The sequence below is a fragment of the Pygoscelis adeliae genome, unplaced genomic scaffold (genome assembly GCF_000699105.1).
Source record: "Pygoscelis adeliae isolate BGI_AS28 unplaced genomic scaffold, ASM69910v1 Scaffold393, whole genome shotgun sequence".
In the NCBI taxonomy this organism is placed as follows: Eukaryota; Metazoa; Chordata; class Aves; order Sphenisciformes; family Spheniscidae; genus Pygoscelis; species Pygoscelis adeliae.
This window is the reverse complement of record NW_008824376.1, coordinates 432436-452611: the sequence shown is the minus strand read 5'-3', so window position 1 is coordinate 452611 and position 20176 is coordinate 432436. Positions and strand designations below refer to the sequence as shown.

The window sequence follows — 20176 nt, the reverse complement described above, 5'->3', positions numbered from 1 at the left end:
ATCAGAACGGACAGGAGGGTATCAGTTCAGCACTGTGGTTGGAGCTAGCTCTAGCAGAAAGTTCGGAAAGGAAGTCTCAAAGCTCTCCAATGGAGAGAATTTCCACTGTGACTGCTCATTCTCAGTTGTTTTCTCACTGGTGCTGTTCACAGGATTAATGTACAGCTCCATACTGTACTTTTTGCGCAAGTAATCTGCAGCTCTCCAGAGTAAATTTCACAAAAGGTACTAGAGATTATCTGCATCCCAGATGTGTTGTTCGTCCCTCCTCTGTAAAGTAGGTGGGAACAATCTGGAAGATTCACTTCAGCTGTTCCTGCTTGATTTGGCATTGGAAGATTCGCTTTGGTTCTTCCTACGTGCTCTACAGAAAGAGTAGGAACAACCAAAGTGAGTCTTCCAGTGCCAAATCTTTTAAGCTGTGGATGATGAGGGTGCCTCATGGTGCAGCAACTCTACTGTCTTCAGCACATCAGTAAAGTGCTTTGGGTTTTATCCCACTGCTGCATTTGAATTAAACAGACCCAAAAGAGAGGTCCACCACAAAGAAGGAGAGAGATCTAGAATGCTATATAAGTAATCAAAGTTAATTTTAATCCTGTATAAAGGATATATCCTAAGTAAAGGTTTTTAAAGCTAATTTCTTTGATGACTGTCAACAAACACGCAATTATATCCTAAGTAATAAAAGCATGAGACATTCATTTCTTGTCTGCAACTGGAGCTGAGAATACTGCAAATCAATCTGAATTTTTATGGGAAGCAACGTTCTTGATAGTATCATAATCATATGCTAAAAACAGATACTGGAACTACCATGGGGAAAACCTGAGATAGCCTATACAACTGTGCATTAAAACAGCCTTTGCCTGATTCAAAACCATTTAAAGAAGGACTTTATTGATGGACTGTTTAATGTCCTTGGATACTACTGAAGAATTTTTATGGAAATACTTTGTATACTGGATTATTAGAAGACATTTATCATCCACTGCCTGCACATATATCTCACAGCTGGCTGACTTTACAATAGCAGTATGAATCAGAGCTACAGGGCACACCAATATTTTCCTCACTACAGGAAATGGAGTTCTTTAGGGAATTTACTCACTGTTCTTATATTAGCAACATGATAAAGCAATTATAATGATCTCCATAAATTAATCCCATTAGAGAAGGAAATATCTTGAAAAAACAAGGTTAAATTCATATTATATAAAACTCTATATATGTTTAAGTTTTTAGGACAACTATTCCCAAACCCAGGGAGAAAGACTCACCAATATTACAGTATAGAGTGAAATCAATTAGTAGGATACTGGACTAGATCATAGAAGCTTCCCAAGAGACTGCTTGGAATATTCAAATAATATTCAATTCAAAAATATTATTTGTAAAATACATCTTTATTCTTATTACTTTTTTGTAAGCAGAATTTGTAAAAAAGTTAGTGGGCTTAGTCAATGTGGTGACAAATGGTATCATAAACTAAACTTTCATTGACCATCAGAAACCACTGTCAAAAGAGAACGATTGTGAAGTTTCGCTCAGAGCCCTCCTGCCTCCCCTCTCTGCATGGACCACCAAGGAGTAGAAGAAATGGCAGTTGGGTCCCAGGGAGGAGGACGCTTTCCGTTCTCATCCACTTTGTTAATGCAGGTCTGTAGCCTCACTCCTGCACATACCTAACTTCTGCTACCCAGATCCTCAGCCTTTTCAGGAAGAAGTCCCCTCTATCCCTCTTGCAAAGCAGCAGAAGAGGAGGAAGGGGTTTGTACCACAGATGCCTTAGGAGCAGGCCTGCCAGCCCAACTCTTCAGCACCTGCAGAAGTTGGAGGATCCTTTCCCCAACAGCCCTTTTAATGGACAATCCTGTAGTATTTATGGGAGGGAGCTAATGAAAATAATCTCCAAGTCCCCAAAGCTCAGAGATACAGCAGATCTTCACCCCGGCATGGCTGTCTGACCCACAGCTGGCTGCGAGGAGGGTGGTTGGCAACTCTCGGAGAAAGCAGCCCCGCAGAGATGCTGCACCACTGCCAGAGGTCTGCAGTTGGCGGTTCATTAGGAGCTGCCGCTGCTCCCCCAAGGGAACACTTTGCAGCCTTCCTCCTGCCCCACTACATCCCTGTTCGAATTTGGTCAAAAGTTTTCCTTTGGAGGTTCTTTTTTCTTTCTTAACTCATTTTTTCTTAGAAGAGTGCTAAGAAGAGCTTTATTGTGTAAAGCACCTCTTTTTCATTAAACATAACAAACCCCAAACACCACAGCATTTGAGGCAGAGCAGGAACCCCCTCACCACACCACAAAGGTGCTTCGCCCCCCAGCTCCCCCAGCCCCTCACCCTGCCTCCCTCCCTGGCGGCATGGCCGCTCCCCCCCAACCCCCTCACCACACCACAAAGGTGCTTCGCCCCCCAGCTCCCCCAGCCCCTCACCCTGCCTCCCTCCCTGGCGGCATGGCCGCTGGCATCCCCCCCAACTCACCCCTCCTGCCAGCCAAGGCTAGGGACATCCAGTCACCCATGAGGTCCTGCTGTCCCTTGCAGAGGGTCTCACAAGGCGCCATCTTGGAGGAGGGAAGGCCTCGGCCTCGTGCCACCTCCCTCCCCACAGAGGAGCCGCCACAGCTGGGGCCTCTCCTTTCCTCACAGCAGGCGGGATGGCGCCTGCTCCTTTGTGGGGCCTTTGTGCCTGTTTGGGGCAGGAGGAGTCCTCCACTTCTGTGAACGTGGGGAACAGAGGGAAACACGCTCCCCAGATCCAGTCTGACCCCCAGCACCTCAGCATGGGTCCTGCGGCCCCTCCTGGCACCCAGGGAGGGAAGAGGGGCCATAACCCCCTTCTGGGGAGACAAAACCTCTGGGAAATATACAATTATCCTTGCCCTTTTTTCCCAAAAGCCCCCAAATAACAAGCCCCTGGGGTTACCCGGAGGGGAGCGGTGCAGGGCAGGAGTGAGGGGAGGGCATGCAGAGGCCGGACCGGGAAGGGAGTGGGCTCTGGGTGCCCCAGTCCTCGGGAGGGGACACCCATGGTGGCGAGGAGCCCGAAGGAATGGGGACAAGGGGGAGAACCACTGCAGAACGGCCTGTCCACATAGCAGACGCAGCTGGGCTACGTGCCCACCAGATGAAATAAAAGCTCATTATCCAGGGGCTATTTTTGGCACCCATTGCGTTCTTGATAGCTCGTGTGCTGCATTTGTACTCCTGTTGCTGTGAAAAATCGTATCCAATCTCAGAAAAATCCCATTTCCCCCCATTTTGCGCAGTATCCTCTGTAATGAGGAAACATGGCCTTTAAAAGAAAAACAGCAAATAAACTCAGACCTCTGTTTGCATACAGACCACGCATGAATACCAAGTATGTGCAAATGCATACTTAGGCATAAAGTTGCCAATTGAATTTTTTAGAATTCCAAGTTTTCACTATCCATACATCTATCTCAGCCTTAAAAACTTTCTATTCTTCTCTTTCCCAAATCCAAGCAATTCACAGGAAGAAAGTCACATGAAAACAACAGTTGTGATGTCTCTTTCTGGCCCAACTGTGTGGCCTAAGGAGAGGCCAACTTCCCAACTCTCGTAATTTTCACTAAAGGAAATAATAAAAGTTGGACCCTGTTCCTGGGTCCTGCTCCACCCAAGTTCTGGGTTGGACCTTCGGATTACAGGTACCACCCACAGCCAAAAAAATATGTGGGCTTAGTCCTGTGGACTTCTGACTCTTCCTCATCATCTCTTACTCCTTTGAAAGAAACAACCAACCTACCATTTTGGTTTGACAGTTTCATGTCCAATGTCATAGGTGCTGATGATAACAGGTAAGCAAGGAATTAAGCCTGTGATTCTGTCTCATCAATCTCTTACATGACAATCAAAAGACATTCCTCCTGGGGGGCTGTGAGGCTTTTATTGGGGGGAAGGGGTGTCTTTTTGGGGTTTTTTTTTGCTGCTGGGAAACATTGTCCCCTTTAAAGGACAGAATCAGTGTACAATTATTTTGAAATAAACTTGGGAAAGGGTTTCCTAACTCTACTTGGTCTACAGGATATGCTCCTTCCACTGTAGGTGGGTCTCCTTCGGCAAAGGCTGTCGCTTGATTAAGAAGTTTAACAGTGTATGTATCATCCTGAAATTTTGGGCTTGATTCTACAGGGTGCTAAAACGTACCTTCACCCCTGCATTCACCACATCAGACTCTTAAGGGATTCAAAGGGCGCCTGGGGCACCTGACTTCTCACAGAATCACAGTGTAAGGGACTGAAGTTTAAAGATAATCAAACAGTTCTCCAAAAAACTGTACAGATCTGCATATTCTCAGCTTGTTCAGGAGTATAATAAATTGGTCTGTTTCACCAAAGACTGGCAAAACTTCCATTGGGGTTTGCTGGAGATAGCTAATTGATTTGAACTATATTCTGTAGACATTTTACATAGAAATCTATCCCAAAAGTCAGTTGGAAGGCTATTTTATTGCTCAGCTGTATAGCTGATATCCAAAAATGTGGGTTTTTTGCAATTTTTAGGGCCAAGCTTTTGTTTTTTTCAGGAAGCAATCTTTCCTTCTATGATTCATGATCGTGTTGAACTGTCTAAGGTAGGAAATATCAGCTTGAAATTACTGTCATGTGCTATGGGAACCCAAAGGGAGAGTGTGGAACTAGATCTTCTCCAGCAGGAAAAACAGATGGTAAAAATTAAGCCAACTGTGTTTCCAAGTAAATCCTGGAATGCAGTATGCAAAACAACACGTGTTCAATCAGAAATCCTCAAAAGAAAAGACCATTTCCTCAAGCAGATTAGCTACCTCAGATAAAGTACATTATAATCAAATAAGCAGCTTGCCATCCAGGTACCTCGGTGAGTCTTCTTTTCCTTGGTTTCCTTATTTTCTGTGATTTCAACAGGAGCAGAGAATACTCAACACCATAAAACAAGCTTTAAGAGAGTATGACAACAGGCACTGTCCCCAGACTTGAACTAAACGAAGAAATTTCTCTTGATGCTTAACAGGTTTCTCCTAAGACATCCCACACCCACTTACCTCTTTTGCTTCATTAGTCTCGCTTCTGACTCTTAATGTGAATGATACACAATATGTGAAAAATTCTACCACATATGTTAAATCGCATACTGTTACTCAGTCTTCTGGATATACCTTCAGAGACATTCATACAACTGCCACATGGGCAAACAACAGCAAGACAGAAACTTTACCAAAGCTCTGGAAGGCAGACATACAGATTTTATATATATATTCACAAGAGCAATTGTTTTCTCTTAAAACCTTTCTAAAACAGGCATATACTGCAGGCTTTGGCAGTAGAGATAAAATATTATGGGATCCAGCCTTACTTTGTTTTTCTCATCCAAATATACACATTGTTATAACAGAGGAATAGTTGCATTCAGAATTATTACTGCTGCTTGATGACCAAAATGCCTCATATACTGCTCCACACATGAAACTACTGCAAATATCCATCTCGCCTCATCAACAGCAGCTTCTTTGGGGTGGAGGAAAAGAAAAGAAGCATATACATGGTTCATTTAAAATGCAGTGACAAAAACAGCATTTGAAGGCATGTGTCCAAAACAGTCCCATATTGTTATTACAGATGGAAACAGTGAAGGAAGAGAAACAGAAGAAACAAAAGCCAGCTTTTGTGAGTTCCAGAGCAATCCCTTATGATCCTGGGTCCTGTATAAGATGACTTGGAAGCTTTGGAAAGGCATTCAGGGTCTATCCCTGAATAAGGCATTGTAACACACTGTCTTCCGTAAGCCTGGCCCAGTGCCACGACAGTTTCTGCGTAATTCATTGCACGTTTTGCTAAGTGTTCTCTGTATATCTATATAGATATATACACATAGACATATATGTAATTTTCCATATGCTTTCCTGCAAAACATCAGAAAAACAAAATAAATTACATAATGGAATACAGAATTCAGAATATGCTAAACTTAGTACCCGCTGACATGTCGCACGTGCCCCAAACTAAACCAGAGATGTGTTGATTTGGAAGTTATATGTACTCTAAGTCTGTAGATACAAATTATTTCTTCTCTCATAAAGTTTTCATATAGCCTAGCCAGGAGGTCTAATGTTTGACTTTCCAAGTGGCTTCTGCCCTTTTCAAGCCCCATCATCTTTTCAGCATTAGCACTATTCCTAGCACTTCCTTGTGTCATTCTCCATGACAAAATGTTGATTTGGGACAAAACTAAACTTTTTTTCAAGTTTTAGAGTTTAGATCTCCAAAAGTAGAAGGCAGTGTCTTGAACCTCATCATCTTTCAACACAAAATGCTTAAGAGATGCATAAAGCAGATCCCTATTCTTCTTACGGAAAAATACATATTCCTCAAACATCATTCTCCCTTCATCTTTTCTTCTGCAGTTGAAAAGAAAAGAGGTTCAACTAGAGAGATCAAGTGGCTGGCCAGATTGTTTATGGAATACTGAGATCTTAATTTCAAGATTACCAGTCTGGAATCAAAGTCAGCAGCAATCACAACCTGTAACTGGCCAGAGGCCTTTCAGTGAATCTGGGTGAAATGAGCAGTGAACCCTCACCAAGACTTATCAGTAGCAAAAGCACAGGCTGTTGTGAGAACTGGCTATCCTGGACCATGCATCAATCCCGTCCTGCATACCATCTCCAAAAGTGACCTGAAGTAGATATTATTTCCATAAGAAATATGCCAAGTATAGTATTATCTTCCCACTCCGAGTGGTCAGTGATTTAAGGACTGCTTGAGATAGAGGTCATAATCTTAATGCCATGTTTAACAGACACCAATGGGTCTATCTTCCTTTAATTTGTCTCATTTTTTTAATCCATCTTCAGCTCACATGGCCTTCTGCATCAGTAAGCTTCACAGTTCGTTCTTTGTTTTTCTTTTGAACCAGTTGCTTAAAAATATCATGAAATACCTTTTCATTTATTATCAGAACTAGTAAATAATGACCTTCATATTTACCTATTATGTCTGCTGTGGCCATAAGCAGAAGCCACTATGAACAGTCAACTGCCTCTGATAAAACACAGATATATATACTGACTCTTTCATTTTACAAAATAATGTATTTTCAACCCTTTTTGATTCTGCAATTACCAGCCATGTTTTAGTGAAAGTCTTTGAGTCTAGGGCTCAGACACCCACTTGTTATGTTTCAACCATACTTGTCAATTGGAATTATTTACACAAGAGTCTGAGAACTGGGTCCTTGATTTAACTAAACTACAGTTGTTACCTCCCACATGATGTGCTTGTGTGAGTTCACATTTTATCTCAGTTCTTCTTCCTCTTCCTCATCTTCCATTTCCTTTTCTGAGTCGTCCTTATTCTTTGAACTGTTGCTGAATTCAAGGTTTCCTTCAATATCCAGTACCTGTAAGTGCTTTAGGTTTTGGAAGGTACTTTCCTTCAGTGCTCCAACTGCAATCTTATTAAACCTTAAAACAAACAAACAAAAGGCCTTCTTATTTAAATAAGCCCATTTTTATATCCAATACAGAAATGAGGAGACTAGGAGGAAACCATTCTGTAGAGTTACTCTAACTTACGCTGACCCAAGGTACTTTAACTTTACACTGACCCACAACAGCACTCTAAGAGTACTGACTCCTCTGGATGGAAAAAGGAAGGGAAAACAGGTACCGATTAGCAAGCAGCCAAATGCAGTGAGTGAACAAAGTTTGCTCACAGCACTCTCTATCATCACAAAGGAACCTTGCAGGAAAGTACTGGGAAGCATTAAGTATCTCCCACTGATCTCAAGTTCACTGACCAAGCTTCCAAAAAACTCCTACTTTTCTCTGCCCCAGCCCCTCTTCCCCCTTCTATAATTGTATTCTGCAAGGAAAAAAATCATAATATTGGAATTCGTCCCCCACAAATTCTTTCTCTTGGAATTCTGCTTTCTCCTTCCCAGAGTGGAAAGGTGTCTGCTCCACAGCCCACATTTCAAATTGTAACTTGCTTTTTCATGAGATTCTGTGTCATCCCTTGATAGTTTAATTCTTCTCCCACGAAACTCAAAATACTAGTACAAAGTATCCCTTTAGAAACAAAGCAACATGCAATAAATTTTCATCTGTTATTTGGGTTTCCAAGAATATGAATAAACTAATCTGCAGTTTAAGAACCTCTCACATATACTGCTTGGTCCGTTACTCTTGAACATGCTTAAAATCGTATTCTAATATTCCAGATGTATATTATTGTTTCACAGCATTGCAGTGATTAATAGCCTCCCATTAAGAAATACAATTTAGCTTGTGTGGAGTTGCCTCCTAAATATGTTAGCAAAACAGTTTTGCAAATTCCTTTTTTCTCTTTATATAGAAATATAGAGTATGGTATGTGGTTTCTGGTTTGCATCCAAGCATTCACTAAAATCTCATAAATATGAGCAGCTGAATAGACAGACTGCTCTAATTTACACCAGACTTTGTAATTTTATTTGCTTGGTATGGAATCATTCATCCAAAAAGGTATGATTCAGAACTATTCAGAACTACAGAACAGTTTATTTGCATACAGACAAAATAAGGCCTTATTTAGTCTCGTGCAGCAGGCAGCCTAGGCTTTTTGAACATATCCATAGGATCGGCTTAATCACGTATTCTGTAGGGTTTCATAAATTACTTCTAAGCGATATTTTCAATAATGTTCCATCAGATTGAATTTTAATATATTACTGGGCCAGATTCTTGCTTCACTTCTTGTGGTATAAATCTTTGCTTAAATCAGTTACAATACTGTCACTTTGCATTATATGTAAAAAAGGTCCGTATCTGTCACCTATAAAAAGAAGGTCCTCATCCAACTGACAGAGTAGGAAAAAAACTAGAAAAGCTTTCTAAACTTAGTTACATAACTGTCACAGCTGTAACTTGTCATCTGTTTCTGACAAAACTATCAAGGGAATACGCACAACTTCAAGATTACTCATACACGCCTTACTAGAGGGGGATTTTGTCAAAATCCAGGGCTAACAGACACCGGCAAAGCTGTAGTCCTACAAGCGGACTGTAAACTTTTAGTTCACAGCTGAATACTGGAATATGACATTATGTTAACCATTAATTTCCCAGAATTTCTAACATGCCTAATTCATTCCAATAAGCACAGAAAGAACAAACTGTCCAAACAGAAAGAGCATATTGTGTGTATCTATGTATTTTCTGAGCAGCTGAACATAGTTTCATCATACATCACTAGAAAACAAAGTTGCTTATTTAGGAAGTTAGGAATTTAAATACTTTCTAAAAAGTAAGCAATTATAAAGTGGATGAAGAAGAAAAAAATCTTGTGTTTGAGTGGAAACTTGACCTTACCTGAGGTAAATCCCCTTTATTTTGGGTGTGGATTCAAAAGCATTCTCTGAAACCGTTGTGATCTTGTTGTTCTGAAGATACAGATATTCTAGAGATTCTGGCAGGCCTGATGGGATAGAAGTCAGCTGGTTGCCAGCCATGTCTAGTGACTGCAAGGAAGAGACAACAGGGGTCTAACAAATAACTGAATTTAAATATTAACAGTACTCCAAAAAAAGATTTAAGTTTGACAACAAATGAGCTTCCAAAGGCTGGCTCTATACACCCTCCCCCCCCCCCCCCCCCCTTTGGAAGTTTATCCATTGTTTTTTATACATACACACACGTACACATAAGTCTGTAAAAATACATATATATATATATACGCACTTAAAAAAACTTAGTGTGGTAACAATGCAGAAGTGAGATGTTTATGCAAAGCTTATCCAGGATTTGCTGTGTTTGAAAATCATCTGGGAACAGGCTTTGTTTTTCAGATGGTACTTTGGTGAGTCTGTTTCAGATCCTCTCCCTTCTGGTGAGGTCAGGAAAATGACAAACACCGTGTGTACGGTGGAAATTGTAAATTGTCAGTCATGCAGAAAGGTTCAGTTTAAGTTCATTGTGGAAAACTGAAGTGATATTTTTTGTAGCATAAACTAGTTTAATCTACTTCTAATTTGCATCAAGGTTAAGTGTGGCCATGACAAATCTGCTCTCTTACACTACCATTTCGCATCATGATTTCACATGAGACATCATGCTGTTTTGTTTAGGAGTCCCAACAGTTCTTTATCTCTGTCCCCAGGCTTTAGCCCATGCCTGCTTAAAGTGAATTAAAAGCAGACTGGGTTTCAGATATGCATGAGAATTCCTTGGAAGCTGCTACTGCAAACACTTCACTAGCTAAGGTTACATTACTCAAAGTTACACAGAAAAACACCTGGAAACATTCTAACATAGACTAATATATGAGACATCAAGACTAAAGGCCATGATCATTTCTCAGATGAATTTTAAACAAGGAAATGGATCAAAATAAGTGTTTTGTTATCTTGTATTGTAGCATTTTCATAGCATCAAGATGACATACTAGTTACACATTATTCAAAGCTACACTTCTGCAAACGATTGTCATGATCTCAGTGTTTTTATTCTCCATGTAACCCCAGTCTGGCAAACAATTATGTAAATGTCTAGCTTTGCAATTGCAGATAGTCTTCAGTGATTTCCATGGAAACAGTGTGGACTGAAGTGTATGCTAAGTACATGCACGATCAGGATCTTATGTGATGGTTATTTGTCAAATCCACTCCAGTGCACCAACTCATAAACCAATTGCACAGTTAAGCCCTTAATGATAAAAAAGATTCATATATGCTATCATCAAAATAACTTACAAGTAGTAATGCTGTTCCAGAAAAAAGCAACAGCCAAAAATGCACCGTTAGTCTAACAGAACTTTAAATACGTGCTATTATCTTAACCTTGTTTAATATGAACAGGGTTTACTGTGGAGTAGGTACAACTGAAGGGCCAATGTTTGATTCAGCAACACGTTATTCTGGCTTGACACTGACTACAAGGGAGTGACAGTAGAAAAAAATAACGTGAAATAGCTATGAATTGGACCTTTTGAGAAGGAAAGCTTGTCGTTCCAACCAATAACTAAAGCTGCTTAATGGGTCTCATGACCCGTTTTTGTTTGGAAAAAAAACAACCAAGGTGACAGTGCCTACATTTCATTAAGCTACTGCAGTGAAACAGTTCCAAGATCTGTAATTCTCAACAGCATCTTCCTTCCAGACTACTCTTCATCTTAAATATATTTGCATGCACGCATGCCCACACACACACACGTATCACCGAGGCACCAAACAAATGCAAAATGTAATAATAAAGCCATGGACCAAATCTGCAGCTGATGTAAACCAACGGCTCTACAGACACTGTTGCTGCTGCATTGCTGATTTACATTAACTGAAAAACAAGCTATTGTTTATTCCCAGAAACACCAGAAAGAGAAATGTTCACATAGATAAGCTTTTGGATTGTCTGAAAACACACTGGGGACCAGTGTGGCATATGCTCCATGACCCTTATCCCTGCTCTGCTCTGAGATGTACAAACTTTGCCTGTACAGTGACCTAACCGTATGCACCCTAGATGGTTGCCATATGACATAGGTAATACCTTTTACTGCAGGAAACAGGCTGTTACCTAAAAGGAAATGCAGACAAATCCTTCAGCCAGTGTTACAATTTTGAAAGGTCATTTTGCACAGCACAAATGTGATTGTTCCTGCCTGCCTTATGGTTTGTGTTTAACTTTCTCCAACAATTAAGCAAATGAGAAGACTGCTGATTGAATCCAGACCTCCTAGCTGCTATCCAGGTGCCTTAGCCAGCTGAGCTGCTAAATCCTACAGCTTGGCCTGTCTGACTATAAGCTGATGTGGGGGCTTTGAGAATTAAAGAGTGGTTTTGTTTATGCATTCCTTCCTCCTGCTGTCTCTCTTCAGAGCGGATTTTAAATCTTTTGGGAGACAAGCTATTTGAAAGGCATAATTTCCGTTTTAATGTCAACATTCACTAATTTTTATCTGAAAATACAGGACACCGTTAGGGTTCAGAAACAAAGACGTCTTTCCATTTCCCAGAATTAGCAGTACATGGTGAACAACCACCCTGGTCAGCAGTGGGAGGTACCCACCTCTGGCACAACAGCACATCATTTCTCCTCTAGAAACAGAAGGTGTAGCACTTACAATGCAAGCCCAAAACATGAGGACCAAGCCCATCTAGCATTGGTGCTATACAAATTGGCTTAGGCAGACAGACGAGGACATCAGCATTACTAAAACAATTAGAGAAGGTGACGTTTCTACCTGGAGACTGTTGAGTTCTCTCCACGCTCTTGAATAAATGGAATTTACTTTCAGTTTATTGTTGCTCAAATACAGTTCCCGCAGCTTTGTCATCCCAGACAAAGTCCCTTTTGGGATGATGCTTATCTCGTTCTCCTTCAGCTTCAGAATCTGCAAGTTCTTTGGAAAGCCAAAGGGCACCATGTGGAGATTGTTTCCAGAAAGATCCAAGGACTTTAGTTGCCTCAGTTTACGGAAGGCCTCCCGATGGATCTGGGGACTTTTAAGCTTATTGTAGCTCAGGTTCAGCTCTTCAAGGAAGTAAGTGGTAGCAAAGTCATTCCTGTTAATCTCAGAGATCTGGTTATGAAGGATCATAAGTGTTTTCACTCGCCGGGGCAGGCCACTGGGAATCCTTTCCAGCATGTTGTTGTACAGGTGGACAGTGTGCAGCTTCTTTAAGCCCTGGAAGGCTGATGGGTGAATACCTCGGGCTTTTAATTTGTTATTGTGGAGCAGAAGGTACTCCAGGTTCTTAATTTGGGTCAAGACATCTCTGCCAATCACCTTAATTGCATTCTTCTCCAGGTGGAGGAGGACGATGTTTCGAGGTAAACCACTTGGGATTTGTGAGAGGTTATTGCTGGACAAATCCAGATATTCAAGACTAGACAATTTCCTTGGGAAAGCAGGAAAGAAAACACTCTCCATTTAGATTCTGCAAGGTGAAACGATAACCAACTTCCCCTATGATTTTACAATCTTTGCTTTAGAGTCTTTCTCCCCGGCACAGCTCCCGTTACTGCCCTTTTTTGTCTCATGATGTGACTGATGTGGACAGCAAAACAGGGAGCTCCCATACTGCCATTAGGGATTAGGACTGGGAGCTGCCATTGCTCCCCAGCCACACTAGCAAGAGAACCTGCTAGAGTCCACAGACATCCAAACCGCCACTGGGCTGAGACCTGAGATCAGTTCTGCAGTCTACTGTTCTCTCATTTGACACCACAGATAGCAACATATGAGCAATTTCAGTGAACAAATACCACAAGAAAGATGCCAGTGGAGCACCATTAGAACACAGAATTCAGCTCTCAGTTTCACAGAAATGTAGCCTGAGCATGAGTAATTACTGTCTCTCTGAAAGTGTCTATTGAAACTGAAAAGCGGGCCTGCTTTTCAGGTGATGAAATATTACTCTTATGAAAAGCAGAAATGCTAATTCAGCATCCTAGGCTAAGGTAGTGAACTTCTCCTGACCCTCCCAGCATTATGGAAGTGAGTCAGGGCTAGAGCTGCTTTGTGTAATCTACTGAATCTGGATTCCACAGACTCAACTGAAGCTAAAATAAATCCTCAGACCAGCCACTTATACCAACTGGATGTGGATCAATGGTATTATATGCCAGGACTGAGGAGTCCTCTATTCCCTTGTATTTCAAGTCAGTTTCTCAGTTCAAATGAGACTGTAATCTGCATGGCACTACATAACCCACTGCAGATGACTAGAAAGTTTTCAGGAAATGTGAGAACTAATGCCTTACAGACATTACTGGTTACTAGGCTGTTATTCACAGTTATCCAAGCATGCTCTGAATGAGCAAACATACTCTCTGGGTAAAGCACTTCATTGCTGCAAGTTGTAACACTTCCCCAGCTTGGGTACATCTCAATAGCACTATGCTGTGCTGTACAGACAGTATCATGAGAGCAAGGAGCAATATCCACCCCTTCTGCTGACCGTGACTGGTGCCTTAGCTGTACTCCGTTCATCAAAATCTTAACAGAAATGATATGTCCAACATGACCTGGAGGCAGATACAACACAGCTATGGTAAATTACCAAGGGAGTTTTCTGGGAGTGGGATGCAGAAAAGGAAAGCACAATTTGATACACTTTCATGTCTGGAGATCAGAAAAGTTTACAGAATTAAGTTATGGGCAGGACAGATTATACGATCTGGATTTTCAGGTAGAAGAAGGGCAGCATTCAGTGCAAGCAGAGACACAAATGTTAACTTTTTGAAGTGCTAAGCCCCAGGCTAAATTTAGGACAGCCAGAGGCTATTTCTGTTGCACCACTTTGTAGCAAAGCTTTTGCAGCCATCTGGCTATTGAGCAGCACCATTGCATCCCCTCCTACTCCAGCAATCCATCTGCACTGAGGTACAGCTGTGCCAGATGAATTCACAACTGTGTATCTGTGCCTGCTTTCAAGTCACCTTCACAGAAACACAGACGTGGCTTTAGCGAAGATGGAGGTCTGGCCTTAACTTTCAGAGAACTGCCCTTGAAACTGGAATGTCCCAAGTAACCTCACTTTTGACTAGTTTGGAAGAACAGAGACCAGCTTTCAACATCGTTCTAGGTGGCCTTTTCCCAGAAGGCACTTAGTACCTGGTGTGATTGGGTCTGTGGCAATCAGGGAGTGATGCAGTCTGATGTTCAGTGTTGTGTCTTTTGTATAGAAGTATTCTGCAGCGTGAATTCAAACCACTCACCCAGACCTTTGCTTTTGAATGGCAGCATCTGAATCTAAGTCTTTTCATATAGACTTAGCAGAGAAATGCATAATGTCGTGCAGCTTTTAATAAATGTACTTTTTAAGATTTACTTTTTTCAGTAGATATACTACTCTACCAGAAGAGATAGACAAACAGAGGTGCAAACTATAGATCTCAGTCTCACCAGAAAGTTTCATTGTCCATTCCTTCATTAGTCAAGTAGTTATTCTGTAAATACAGCTCCCGCAGACCTGTAAGTTCACTGAAGGCTCCTTTGGGAATCTTCTCTAGCTTGTTGTTCTAGAGTCACCAGAAGCACAAAGAACATAATTTGGCATGAAACAACATAGGGCATTCAGGTCCTGCTCACCTAACACCAGGCAGTTAAACTTCAAAAAGAGCTAGACTAAGATATTTCAGGGGGCATTGCAATTCTGCTTAAGAAATAAATACAAATACTAGACTGAAATATTACAACCTATTTTTATTGATTCCCCATGGAACCTTTGGGCTAAGGAGTTAGAATTTGCCTCTGTGCCGGACGGTTTTCTTTTGTATTCCTAGTCCTTCCACCTATGTGCAAATGTATAACATAATCTAGGCAACTACCTCTGGAGTTTGCTCAAAATTTCTGCATTTTGTAAGACAGATTTCAACATAAAGAAGAATTAGGTTGGAAGCTGGGAACCAGCCACCCTTCCAGCATTAATGGCATTCCAAAAGGTACAGTTCCTGCAATGTAGATTCCAAAATAATAAGTCCTGCTGCCTTAGTGTGGCTTTGCAGTAGCCAGCAGGCAGACACAAACAAAATATAAAACTAAATTCCACTTAGAAATTCCATACAGAAACTGTAGGAATTATAAAAGGATATATAAAACACTAGGAATTATAAAAGAATATATAAAACACTGACATTGAATTTCTTAAACTTCCTACAATCCACGTATACACAATAATGTGATGGACAGACTGGACTAGATTCATGTGCCAACTAATATAAAGTGGATACCACCACAGACAGATTTGGATGAGTGTCTCAATGAATAGTGAAAGAAAAAAAAAGATCTGTCACATCTAAAATACAACTTTTGGATGCTTTTGGTCCACTATTGGCTGTCTTTCATTTCTCATTGTCCTGTTTTTTTCCCAGTCAAAATATCAAGGTAAATGTTACTACTGACAGGCAGTGCACTTGAAAACAAAACGTTCATTTCTCTCTTCAGCTCCTCTGCCCTTAACACAACTGGTGACAGCAGGAAAGGATACGAGTTCAAAGTGTAGTCCTCAAAGTCTGAGACCCCTTTGGGAGATAATGATTACCTATAAATGGCAATAAAATGCAGGGGACTAGGAACTTCACACTTTGCAGAGAAATTCCAACAATTTAAAGGATCAGACTGTTTGCCTTTACTTTTCTTCAAGCTGGAGAAGCCTGTTTTCTAGAATACTTTAATGGGAATTAGCAGTGAAACCTTCAAGGGAAAAGAAAGCTGGGAAGCAACACAGAACTGCCCAAGTCCAGAGGCTGATAAGAGACTCCAGTCTACACATGTCCAAGGAGCTGTCAACACTAGGAGCAAGCGGAACCAGGATTCCCCACCGCTGCAGCTCTCCCATTATTAACAAGGTTGAGATCTCTAGCACAGACATGATGAAGTGTTTTTATCAAAATCAGATGACACGAAATTAAAAATGCTGGAGGCTAGTTAATACCACAACTTCTGCTATTGCACTATTGCTGGAGAAGTTGTAGCAGTCAAGATGATCCAAACTTTCTCTGTGTTGTCTGAATTGCCAGTTCAGTAGCAAACAAAAATCACTGATGCTAGGAAACAGTAGTCTATGTGAAATGAGTTAGTGAGCAAAGCCAGTACATAGTGGGTAAGCAGCTGTCAGGAAAAACAGCATCGTCAGTGGCAAACTTAACTGGGAGGCCAGTCACTGCATGGCCATGGAGAATGACCTACCTTCTTGTACTAATATGTATTAATATCATTATATGCAGGGAAGAGACCAACAATGCTACCACACAGTCATTTGCAATACATTCCTCTGAAAACACAGAAAAGCATTTTTGTCCCCTGTGAGCCTTTTGGTGTTTTGCAAAAACACACTGTTACTTAGGAACAAAAAAGTAAGGGCATGGGAGGCAGCTACTGCTGAGGATATAACAGATGAGACTTACAATGGGCCTGGGAATGTTTCCAAGTGCACTGAAATGGCTTGGCTGTGTAGTTTGAATCCCATACAAACACAGTACTTGGTCACAATCATAAAAGAATACAAAACCTTGTTGTCATTACCTTTAAGTGTAATTTATATAGTGCTGGAGGGAGATTCTTTGGAACATACTTCAAGAAATTGCTGGACATGATGAGTATCTCCACATTATCAGAGCCATTGAACATATTATCAGGTAACCCAGCATCCGAAAGTTTGTTGTTATGAAGATACACAGATCTGTTGGAAGGAGAAAAAAGATGAAGTTAAACAGATAGTGAGATCTGGGTTTTTTGTTTACCAAGAGAAAGCTGTTTAAAAACTGTATTTCAAACTTTTCTTCTTTCCTTGAGATAATTAGGTTTGTTTTTAAAACGTGCCCTTTAATTTAGCAAGGGATATAGACGGGAAAACCAAATGGTTCGTCCAAATACTCTCTGAAACTTAGGTCTATTCAAAATCCAAACCTGTGTTTGAATACAAATTTCACAAGTAGACTTATCTTCTTAACAAGAAACTGAGTGCAAGTCTGGGATTGTGCAGTGCTTTGAAACAACGAATGTCGGTGTGGTGGCCTCACTCGAGAGGGTTAGAACTCATATCTGATTAATAGATAGTCCCCAATTTTAACTTCTATTTGGAATCAAATCTGGGCTTCTTGGGCTTGCAAAATCAACCTGTGTATCTCTTACGAAAGGGCCATCTCTGACCCCTCCATTCTTTCTGCTTCCATGAAGGCTGGAAATACCCCAGGAAACAGTTTCTCTCCTACTCCTACAACTCAGAAAGGCATAAAGTACTGACAGAAAGACAGAGCAGATTTACTCAATCTGGAAGAATTTTGTTTTTTAATGAACCTTTGGGATTGAGAGAAAGAGGGTTTCTTATTTTCCCTTTGCCCTTCTTACTTTTAACCTTTAATATTCACAGAAGAGTTTCTCCAATCAGATTTTTAAAAAATGATTCATTCTTTCTTACACAGGTTTTAATTCTGTACAAAACAATTGACCCCTATGAAATTATTCCTGTTTTTCATTGGCTTAACCGCTAAATTAATTCATTTGACTTCTTTTTAACAAAACATTATAGGATTTTACTGACTTCGATTACCCCTTCCTTTCCTGTGTTTACCCCAAGATGCAGCAGGCAGCTAAAATCGTAGAGACAGGTTAAAACTGCAAAAGAGCACAGTGTCGAAGTGTACTTTTTTAACTTGCTCTTGTATTCTCTACCAGTTGCAGAGAACTTGGCAACATCTTTCTGGAAGGAAGGAAAGGCTTGGTATAGAAACACAATCATGTGATCAAACACTCCAGGGAGTTCAGAGCCACACTGAAAATATTGTTCACCCTGCAGGGTCAGATGTAGTTTTAACTCACAAATATTTGCCTTTCTGAAAACCTTGCTTTCTAAATAATCAGTCTGAGACCATGAGCTCTGCTGGGGGCAAATAAACCAACTGAAACAACTGCGTTAGGATTTTATATCAGCAATCTTGGAAATCAGTGAGTTACTATTCTGACTAAAATTAGGGTTGATATAGGAGAGTGAGAAAATCACTTCAGAAGAGCGCAAGAATTTTAATATTAAATCAAAACACAGCAGCTTCTGCAACTCAGATTAAGGAAGAACACATGTATAAATCTAGCTTCTTTCATGATGAGATATTGCCAGAAATCAGTGAGTGATTCAGCCTTTTCAGCTACCAAGAGCCTACGAGACTAAAGGCTTAGTAAGTACAGAGTAGCTTCAGCTCTCAACGAATTCAGTGGGAACGGAGAGTTCTTCAGTTTGTCACAAGACTGGGCTTTAGGAGCTCAACTCAGTCAGCTGTTATTAACTGCTTCCAAACTTGGATGCGTATATTGCTACCAACAGAGTCTGAGATGTCTTTGCAGGATTTAGATGCTGCAGTGTCCATATAGATTACTCAAAATGCCTTTGGAAAACACCGTATCTCACAGGAGGTGGTCTACGTGCATCTGAATCTGAGATGGGCCAATGTGCTGCACTGGATCCAGCTGAGAAAATCACAACCTGAAACTAGCAGAGAGACCTTTGAAACCTGACCTGAGGGTATGAACCACTTCTGAAGGTGTTAAAGTGCTCAGCTTTAATATAGTTAAGTTATACTCAACTGCATTGAGTACTGTACTCTCAACCTGATTCTATTTTTTTAAATGAATGGACTATAATAAAACTAGAGATTTCTAAACAGTTAATCTCCATTTTGAGAAACCAAAGCTGTTCCTTTCAACTCATAACTGATACACAAATAAAATGGAGACAATTTAATTTTTACCTATGCAAAAGTGTCTGGCAGCTAGTAAAAGCCCTTGGAATGTGTTTGTCTGAGAGATTATTTGATCTTTCATGCTGAGAATAACAGTCAGTTTCTTTCCAAAAAACATAAGTAGACAATAACATGGTTTAGCCAGATAGTTTCTTATCACTCACCAACTGCCTCCAAGCAGCGGCAGAACACTATTATTGTGTTACTTCCTGATCCCTTACCTCAAGTTTGGTTTCTGTCCAAATGTGAGCCCATATATCTTAGTGAGATAATTGGCTGCAAAATCTGCACTGATCAAGGTATTTGGTAGGAATTTCGGAGCCACTGTTAGCTGTAAAAGAAATATACAGGGGAATTCCAATTAAATGCAACAAATGTTTTAACCAAGTATTAGACCAGAAACAAAACACTTGCAAATTTATTTTCTCTAAACAGGCAAAAATAAATGAAACTGAACGCAGATTGCATGAACGAAAACAAATTGTCCTCACTCACTAATCTCTCCAGGAAGGAGACAGACTTTTGCTCTAAGATATGTGAATGTTTGTTTTGGTTGGAAGAGTCCTGTCTCTTTTTGGTGGAAGAAATCAAGAAATAGTTATTCAGAGAGCAAACACATTGCTTATTATTGTTCCTAATTCCTCAGTCTGCTGTGCCAAAAAAATCTGACCCATCTCACAGTGGCCTACCACTTACCCCCATATGAAAGTATATTGGCGGGGGGCAGGGAAGTGTCACTTTATATGTCTGTTCCAATATTTCATCCATTTACGATGATCTTTTCAACAGAGGATTCAGGTTCCCAAAGGACAGGGATGCTTGTGAGCCAAATGATGGAATATCAAATGGGACTTCAAAGCAAAGACCTACTGTACACTGAAGATCATCGAGTCCAACCGTCAACCCAACACCACCATGCCCACTAAACCATGTCCCTAAGCGCCTCATCTACCCATCT

The 20176-nt window shown here is 40.7% G+C and overlaps 1 protein-coding gene across 1 annotated transcript in view; it reads right to left on the bottom strand.

The window, feature by feature from the left end:
• Window positions 1–5229: 5229 nt before the first annotated feature.
• PODN (podocan) overlaps window positions 5230–20176 on the bottom strand; it is a 22032-nt gene continuing 7085 nt past the window's right edge. The window contains exons 4-10 of the mRNA XM_009320200.1: window positions 19440–19549; window positions 17009–17165; window positions 14888–15003; window positions 12221–12878; window positions 9355–9503; window positions 7266–7467; window positions 5230–5907 (exon numbers count right to left, since the gene is read on the bottom strand). Of these exons, the coding sequence (XP_009318475.1) occupies window positions 7299–7467; window positions 9355–9503; window positions 12221–12878; window positions 14888–15003; window positions 17009–17165; window positions 19440–19549 (1359 nt within the window). The 3' untranslated portion in view covers window positions 5230–5907; window positions 7266–7298. The remainder of the gene's footprint in view (window positions 5908–7265; window positions 7468–9354; window positions 9504–12220; window positions 12879–14887; window positions 15004–17008; window positions 17166–19439; window positions 19550–20176) is intronic.